The following is an 8,806-nucleotide window of genomic DNA, read 5'->3' as shown; positions in this document are numbered from 1 at the left end:
CCCCCTCTTTCAGCTGGAGAGGCTTGTGGCAAGATTAGAGGAGACTGGGAATGGTCAGACATCTGCAAATTGGAGTTTGGGCTCTTTATAAACACTTTTTCCTCCAAAGCGTTGTCTACTTCTTTGACTTAACTAGATGTGCCCTATTTCACTCGCAGGTTTGGGCAGGAAGGCCCTCCTGCCCTGCTGCTGCACTCCCGTAGCACTGCTCTGCATGCCATGGATAGGTCAGGCATGAATTTCTCATGTAGTAAGAAGCAAGGAAGGCCCCAACTGTACACTCGTTGCACAAAGCTGCTAGCGAGGATATAGCCCATCTTTCCCTTCTGGCTTCTTCACCTCAGCCCAAGACAGAAATGTTCACATTTTAGATCAGAAGGAAACCAAAGCCTTGAGCTGCAGAGAAGGGCAGTGGCTGATCTGGCACAGAAGCGGGGAGCACCGCTCTTTGCCCCTGCACTCAGCACTCCTTGTGTCAACTGATCTGTCTCCCACAGAGGTAGCCTGGAGGTGAGAAGAACATACCTCTCCCAAACACAAAGGGCTTCGTGCCACCCTCTTCTTCCTCCCTGTCCTCCTGCAGCTCCTGTGTGCCCAGCCCCTGCCCCTCTTCCCTGCTCCCCTCTTTGTGCTGCCTACCTGTAAAGAAAGTTATTGCTGAACCAGTGTCCTAGATGTTTGATAACTCTTCTCAGTGAACTTGATACAAGAGATATGAAAAAGTAATTTGGATAGGGAGCCCAGAAGGAAGAGCCTACATACGAGGAATTCCAGGCTTTGAATAGGGCAGAAAACATTTTTAAACCCAGACAGCATTCACCTCCATGGGCTGGTATGTTATCTTTCAAAGTCTAATGACCTAACCAGATCTTCCAGCTTCATGAATACGAACTGCATAAAACTTCTGATAACCAGGGCTCACGTAGTCCTAGATAACAGGGATACATCAGGAACTCAGAGGAAAACAAAGTTGATTCTGACAAAGAAAGGACTCTCCTTTTAAGAAGAAACACCCCCCCCTCCCACAAACAGTACAATTCTCTAGTCAAATTTTCAAAGAAGCTTCTGCCATGCATGCTCAAGCAGATTGTCCGTGTCCTCCAAGCCAACCCATACACCTGTGCACACAGGCAGAGCTTCTGAGCAGGTAAGTCCTACCAGCACAGGACAGGTATTCAACCCACAGCAAAGCTAGTAGCACCTTGCAGCCGTGTGCGTGAGGGAGCGTGTGCTCAGGTGGAAAGTGTTATTTGAATGGAGCCTCTGTAAAGAAATGGCACAAGCAGAAAGGCGCGGCTGGGGTGCACTACAGTAATAGACTTTTAACAGAAAACTTTTTACAACAGCCATTGGAAATGAGTGGCCAAGCAGAAAACAGCCTGGTGAGGTACTTGGAACATAATGTTCCCGAGGTTGTATCCCATCGAAGCTAAGCTGGAAAATAAGCAGTATCTGACTGTGGAGAGCCAGAGAGTGGGAAATTCTCCCAACTATTGCTAGGCTGCTGGTCGGCGGCCTCTTCTTCCTGCCTTTCACTGCTGTTACTACAAGCTAACGCAACCCACCTACACCAGGCTTATGGCCACTCTTGTGGGCACACTCTCATTTTACAGCCAAAGTGAGTTTGGGCAGACTGGTTGCCTTCATCATGGAAGGGCAGTTAGACAAATAAATAGGCTGGTCAGGTGAGATAGCTACAGCATTTTAAATTCACACCCCATTTTTATTTTGCAGTCCTTTCTTTGAGCAGATAAGCCTGATGGTTTCGTGGTTGCTATTTGGAAATACACAGGCATGTCTGACTGGAGCCATCTGCTTTCAGACTGGGGAGGACAACCTGGCTTCTGGCCATATTTAGATGTTTCTTTGCAGCCATATGGAAGAAAAATAGTTTCAAACTGGAAATTTCAACGGGGGGGAAGTGGCTGCAGAGGTCCCTGACACTGGGTGAGGAGGTGAGCAAACACAGCGGGCTGAGCTATGCTGCTGCGTGGGCTGGGCAGTAGCTACGCCTGCAGGGACGGGGAAAACAAGGAACAGAATGGGAAGAGGCCGTGGGCACTGGTGCTGAACTGGGTGTACGTAGCATTTAGGGAACACTCTGAAGGGAGGAAATGAATAGCAGGCTAATACGGGTCCCGGCACAAGGCTGCCGAGTACATGGGGCTGAGCGAGGTTTGGCAGCGAGGGTGGAAGTGGGTACAACAGTTCAAACCTACATACATTCAAAATCTCTCTCACTGTAGCTGCGTCTTTGCTTCTCCAGATCGCTTGATGCTGATTTGCTTATCAGGTCCCCAAATCTCTCGATTGACAAAGTCTTATCCAAGTCCTCATCGTCCTCGGCACCAGGAGAGGCTTTCTCTGCACGATCTCTGCCCTGCACAGAAATCGCCAGACAAGAATCAAACACTGCAAACCCCTACAGCCCTCTGGATCCTCCTGCCCTGCAAATGGTGCGGGGCTTGCTGAGGAGCAGCAGGCTCCACACGGCAGGGTTGGGGCATTGCTTCTCACTTAGAGGCACAGTTCCACTCAAAACCAAGAGCCAGAACAGACCAGCAAGCCTCCAAGCCACACTCCACAGAGATACCTTAGCGGTCCTCCACACCTCCCCTGAGTGGCAGGTATCAAGGGACTATGTCAGTGCCTGTCTTTCCTACCTGCCAAGATGCGTAGCTTTTATTTAGCTGGAATTTCTCTCTTCTTACATCTAACTGCTGTCCTCTGGCCTTCCCCATGCCCAGTCTGCCATCCTCCCTTTCTTACACCTCCTCCTGATTTCCCCCTGGGAAACAGCATCCCTGCTCTGGTGAGCTGCCCTTGGGTCAGTGACCACCCTGTGCCTTCCCACCTCCCCTCCACACTCCCAGGGGACCCTATTCCCCATGCCAGGCCTTCTTCAGGCTTTTCTGCCCATTTTCCTCCTGTTTCGGGCCGTGGGCCCTCCTCTGCCTTTTGCTGGTGGAGATGCTCTGAGAAGAGCATCAGCAGGTGACTCCTATCCTTTCTGCCTCCCAAGCAGCTGCAGCTGGTAACATTTTCTGTCAATATAGCCGAAATGCCAGTGCGGAGCTGTTGTGGACTCCCGTGTTTCCATGGAAACAGGAGGAGGCCCAACTGTGACAAATCTGCCTGTGCTGGGTGGAAAGAGGGAGCAAGGAGGCTTTAGCCGAGTGGTACCTCCCCCAGCTGTTCCCAGCTGTGCTCCAGGAGCGGTTTTGTATCTGTGGGTAAGACTGCTTCTCCTCTCATCTTAGCATGGATATCCCAAGCCCAGCCTAAATGGGGAGAGTCTAATTGCAAGCTGCCCAGCTCCTCCTGCCACTTGCCTACCCCACCCAGCGGCACGTGTAGGCACGGAGACCCCACAGAGCAACCTCTGGCCTTCTCTGGACCACAGTTTGCTGCCTGCACAGAGAGTGGATGTGGGCTTGTGGGCAGCCCTGGGGCATCCTTCATGCAGACCTGTCCCCAGGGAATGGAGGCTGTGTCTCCTACTGCAGCAGGCTGCCAGGACGCAGGTCCTGCACTCAGCCTGCCAGGAGCGCGGTCCCCGGGGAAGAGATGGCCCCGTCGCTGCTGGATTCCCACCTCACCTGCTGCAGGTCGATGAAGACATCTCCTATGGGAGGGGACTCTCCAGCTGCCATTTTGGTTCAGGACCTAAGGGCCTGGGCAAAATATCAACCCTTCTCTTTCACCGGCAGGCACCCAGCAAACCTGGAGAGTGGCATAACCTGTGGAGAGAGGGCAGGACAAGGGAATGTCGTGGGAGACTGCCGGCCACTGCCCTCAACCCCCCTGGCTCCTAACCCAGAGAGGTGACCTCACTGGCCCTTGGGGAACCTCCCCGGCATCACTAGGACAGGGCTATCCCCTGGCACACTGCAGCAAGGCAGTGAGAATGGCCCAGCCCATGCTGCCTTGAGCACCATCTCCAACAGTTCAAAGGCAGGTGGGACCCTGTCCTCCTCCGAACGACCTGCTGCTCGGAGCGTGCAGGGGCCAACCGAGACAGCGGCTACGCGTAGGTCCTGCACTGGCTGTGCAAGAGAAGGAAAGGCTCCCTGCTCAGCCACCTCTCCACCAGGATATCTGTGCAAAGCCGGGGTGCGACTGACCGTCGGGGAAGGATAAAGTTGGAGAGATCGGGTGCTGGGAGGGCATGCCAGGAGCAGGCAGTGGAGTGGTCCTGTGACACCTAGCTTTAATTGGGCAGACCCCAAAATGTCCAGGAGGGACCTCAGAGAGATCTGTGCAGGCCAGAGAGATGGCACAAGGACAAACAGTTCAGCATTCAAACACCAAACACAAAACACACATTACAGGGAAATTTTTTTAGAGGCCAACCTTCAGGCTGCAGATCTGTGCCCTGCCTGCACCGGCACGGCTGAGAGACACACAAGACCCCACAAGTGGCCCGAGGGAGCACTCTGCTCAATATGCAACTGCAAGTGAAGGCAATGAGGTGCCACGGTTCACAAGGAGTGGGATGGAGACCAACACCGCAACAGCTGTAGTCATATTATCTACAGCAACCGCACAGGCTGAGCTCAGCATGGGCTGCACCCCAGGAAGAATTGAAGATGGCAGAGAGACTGCTACCGGGAAGATACCAACCTCCAAAAACTCATCTGAACTCATACGGAGAAAGAGAAAAGATGTAAGCACATGCACAGTGCTTTGGGCACAGGGATAAGCAAGGCATTCTCATCTCACAGCACAAGAAAAGGGACATTCGTTAAAACTACAAAGGTAGAATACAAATGAATTCAAAACTGGCAAAAGAAAGCATTTTTTCCAGTGATGTCATCGAGGAGGAAAAAACTGCAAAGTCAGTGGATAGCTTGGCCATCTCTCTGGGTAACAAGTTGTCATATTTATGACAAAGAGGATCAAGAGAAGTTAAACCCATCTTTCAGAACAAGCTATTCTCTAGCTATGAAAGCTTTGGAAGAAATATTATAGGTTGTATCCCAGTGATCTGCTGAGGGGTTTGTTATTATCTCATCTGAAGTACCTAGCATGGGCCACCTTTCAAGACAGGCCACTAAAACACTAAAAGAGATGGTCTAGAGGTGACACGAGCAAGGCCACTTCATCATCCCTCCTTCTATCTTTGAAGATCTCCAGAAGGTACTACTACAGTCTCTGCTTACTCTGCCTACCTGAAGGCACAGATTTAGCTTATTCAAACCAAAAATCCCGGGGCTATCCGTAAGGCAAGTTTTTGAGGAGCTAATCTGACCACCAATGAAGCGTGCTCCCTTGGTACACCCTCCTAATTATTTGGAACAAGGCAAAACTTAATGGAAGAAACCCCTCAAACACACCTCATTGAACTCTTCAGTAATTGAACCACTTGATGAGACCTGAACAGCTCAAGAGAAATATGCTGCCAAGACAGACGTCTAAAAAGCAAATGCAGAGTCCAGGCCATAAGAACAGCTCAGAAAAGAATGAAAATACCCAATCCACTCTGTAGATATTAAGCTGTAATATTCAACTTCACACCCTGTTTTCCAAGAAAAAGAGAGCAAAAAGCTTCTGAGAGAGAAAGCATAAAAAAAGAGAAAGGTCTGGAAATCATCTGTAAGCAGAGACTGAGGTGCTTTTTAGTAGGAGACATGATAGAGAAAAGGGTAATACGTGGCTTTTATTTCCTTTTGCATTTAACTCAAGAACAGGGTATCATTCCATGAAAGCAAACAGCAGCACATTTGAAACTGAAGGCAGGGAACGCTTTATTCCAGCAGGAAGAGCTGGCGGGGGAAACTGGCTCTGCAGTCCTGCAGGGCCACGGTTAAAGAAAGGATTGGGTATTTGTAAGGAGCGTAACATCCACAGCTACAGGCTGCCTGCAAAAATGTGTTGCAAGCACTACTACTTCAGGGAGTAACATGATGACGGGGCTTTGGGCGGTAGCTCCTGTAGTGGCAGAATCCCTAAAAGCAAGCAAAATGGTAAAGGTATTATAACAAAAAAAAATGCTAATGCTCAGCTCCACCTCTATGCCTTGTGGGGCCTCCAAAGGAAACTGCAAACTATCAGCAACGTTGTGAAATGACGTGCTTTGTTTCAGGTCAAGCTCAGGTTTGTCTGCAGCTAAGGAGAGGCTCCCCGGGGCGATTCCTGCTCCGGGCAGGAGGAAACCCACGGCCGGGAGAACTGCTGGATGCAACGAACTTTGCTGCCTCCAGCTTTGCAAGCTGTTATACCGAGTTCAAAACTACAGCCTGAATGCCTAAATTGAGTTGAAAGGGTGGGAAAATCCAGCACTTAATCTTTCTTTACCCAGCGAAGCAGTTTATTCAGAAGTATGCTGAAAATATGTCACTCTAACGATGCTGCTGAACAGCTAAAAACCAGACAGTTGTACTAGCAGTAATGTAAGACAGCCCTTGGGACTTGCTTTGAAATTTCAGAGGGACTGCGAGGTGCTCACAGGGTTTCTGTCAATCCCCTGCTCATCACCCTGTGAAAGCAGGACGGGACATGCAGGCACCCCGAGCCGGCAGGGCTCGGGGGCAGAGCTGCTGCAGGGGTCTGATGCTTTGGGGCCGAGAGAGGGGTGAAGACAGGAGGTGTGTTGTCCAATCCCAACCCTACCAGCCCTCCTGCCTTCCCAAGACGGCCCATGGCCTGGGAGCACTGGTGCTCCCTTTTGTCACATTAGTTGATGGCTGGCCACTAGAGGCCACTTGCCCCTTACTCTGTGCAACCTGGCGCAACCTCTCAGAGAAAGGCTGGATGGACACCTACTCGGATCTGGCCTGGCTTTTCTATTACCCACAACAGACGGAGTTCAGAGAAGAGCAACAGAAGATTGCCAGTAGGCCAGAAAAATTGATTTATAAGGAAAGGTTAGGAGCTAAATTTGTCTAGCGCAATACGGGATGACTAAGATGGGGAGGGGACAAGCCAGCAGTCTGGAAAGATCTCAAGGGTGTAAAACACGACTAGAGATTTTTTTTTTTTTTTCAGGCGGCCCTGCACAAAGAGACTTAGACATGGGTTAAAATTTAAAAGACAAACTTAAAATGAAAATCAGGGAGAATCTGCCAATGAGCATCATGCTGAAGCACCCAGGCTGCTGGCATCATTGCCTGGGCTGCCATAAGAAGAACACAAAGACAAAAGGGGAAAGAAAAAAAACAAAACAGTAAAGAAAACTGAATGAATGATACTTCCATCCTACTGTATCTCCTGGTTGTCAGGAGTACGTGATTCAGCATTCCTTTTTTTTCCTGCTAGAAGTAATTTTCAGTAATAGAAGCGTCCTGCCAGCAGGCCAGAAAAATCCACAGCCTGCCGACCGGTGCACGCTCACACCTCCCTGCTCTCTCCGCAAGCGCATCAGTAAACACAGCTGGCTCACCTAAATCACCGTACCTCACACCGACCATCTAGGCTAAACAAATGCTGAAACGCTGAAGGAAAGCGAGCAGGCATGCCCCTGCCATGCTGGCAGCTACGGCATCTCCCACATGTTGCTATCAGGGACTCCAGTGGGGCTTCCCCCGACCCCCATAGGCTGCTTCATGGTGCCAGTGCAGGAGGTTTCCTGTTTTGCTGAGAAAAACGCATCTGGCCCATCTCCAAGGGGCAGAGGTGAGCAGTTCACGCTGCCCCTTCACAATAAAGATGAGCCGGGAAGGCTATAGCAGGCTGTCCCAGCTCCAAAGGCTGGAGACAGCCATCAGGCCCTGCCATCCACCTCCTCAGCTCTTCCCTAATCCTCTAGCCATCGGGCTGAGAAAAATTCAGCCACAGAGTGTCTAGACAAGGAGTGGATGTTAAGATAGGGATAAAGCCACAGGGGCAAAGCTGGTTTGGGGATAGAGGAGGAGAAGAGACTCTGGCTGACAGACACAGACGGGAAGAACTCAAAAAGGAGAAGGATTAGACACCTGGGAAGATTTTCCTGGGAAGACATACTGATGAGCCTGTCCATGGAGGAGAGGAGCAGGAGGGGTGCTGCTGCGTACACTGGAGCATTCGAATGCTGCTGTGACAGTGACAGCCTCAAAGCCGAATGCAACAGGAGTGGGCCACAGAGCCCCTGCTTCTCCCCTGCCACGGCGGATGAACAGGGACACATACACCAGAATGAAAAGGCAACACATGACAATAAACACACAAAGTTTTCAGGCACAAAGGGTTTAACCTGTGGATCACTCTGCCACATGGCTACACTGAAACTAAGAATACAAAAGTATTTTATAAAGCTGAAATAACTCAACGAACCCTATACCCTACTGAACCAGCCTGGATAAACCACCATAGCCGTTCACTTCAGAAGCACCTGCTCTGCTCCCTGACTCTCCCTTCTTGGACCCTTCACAGAGGTGCGAGCCGGGACAGAGCCCGCACGGCTGACAGACACACACACGAATACACGGGGACAAAACCCACTCCAAACGAAGTACCAGCACCAGACAGTGACAAGGAGACACCCCTCCACTGGACGGACGGACAGCTCTGACAGACGGCGGGGGGGGGGGGGGGTGTACGGGAGCATGAAAGGACGTAGGCAGGCACTGGGGATGCACTGCACCATGTACCGTGCCGTGCCACGCCGTGCAGCCCGCAGAGTGCGGTGCGTGGGACCACACCGCACCGTGCAGCACCCAGCACCGTGCACTGCACCGTGCCCGGGGCTGCGCTCCATCCTGTGCCATGCACCATGCCCCGTGCCATGCACCGCCCTGCACCATGCCATGCCGTGCACCATGCACCGCCCCGCACCGTACCATGCACGGTGCAGCGCCCCGCACCGCGCCGTGCCGCGACCTGCCGTGCA

At 51.5% G+C, this 8,806-nt stretch overlaps 1 protein-coding gene across 1 annotated transcript in view; it reads right to left on the bottom strand.

The window, feature by feature from the left end:
• SLC4A3 (solute carrier family 4 member 3) overlaps positions 1-3,679 on the bottom strand; it is a 37,039-nt gene extending 33,360 nt beyond the window's left edge. Inside the window, exons 1-2 of the mRNA XM_009641663.2 lie at positions 3,600-3,679; positions 2,224-2,380 (exon numbers count right to left, since the gene is read on the bottom strand). Coding sequence (XP_009639958.1) covers positions 2,224-2,380; positions 3,600-3,653 — 211 coding nt within the window. The 5' untranslated portion in view covers positions 3,654-3,679. The remainder of the gene's footprint in view (positions 1-2,223; positions 2,381-3,599) is intronic.
• Between the last annotated feature and the right edge of the window lie 5,127 nt (positions 3,680-8,806).

Source organism: Egretta garzetta, unplaced genomic scaffold, assembly GCF_000687185.1.
Source record: "Egretta garzetta isolate BGI_Z169 unplaced genomic scaffold, ASM68718v1 scaffold577, whole genome shotgun sequence".
NCBI classification, from domain to species: Eukaryota; Metazoa; Chordata; class Aves; order Pelecaniformes; family Ardeidae; genus Egretta; species Egretta garzetta.
The sequence above is the reverse complement of the archived record's forward strand: the minus strand, read 5'-3'. Positions and strand labels throughout refer to the sequence as shown.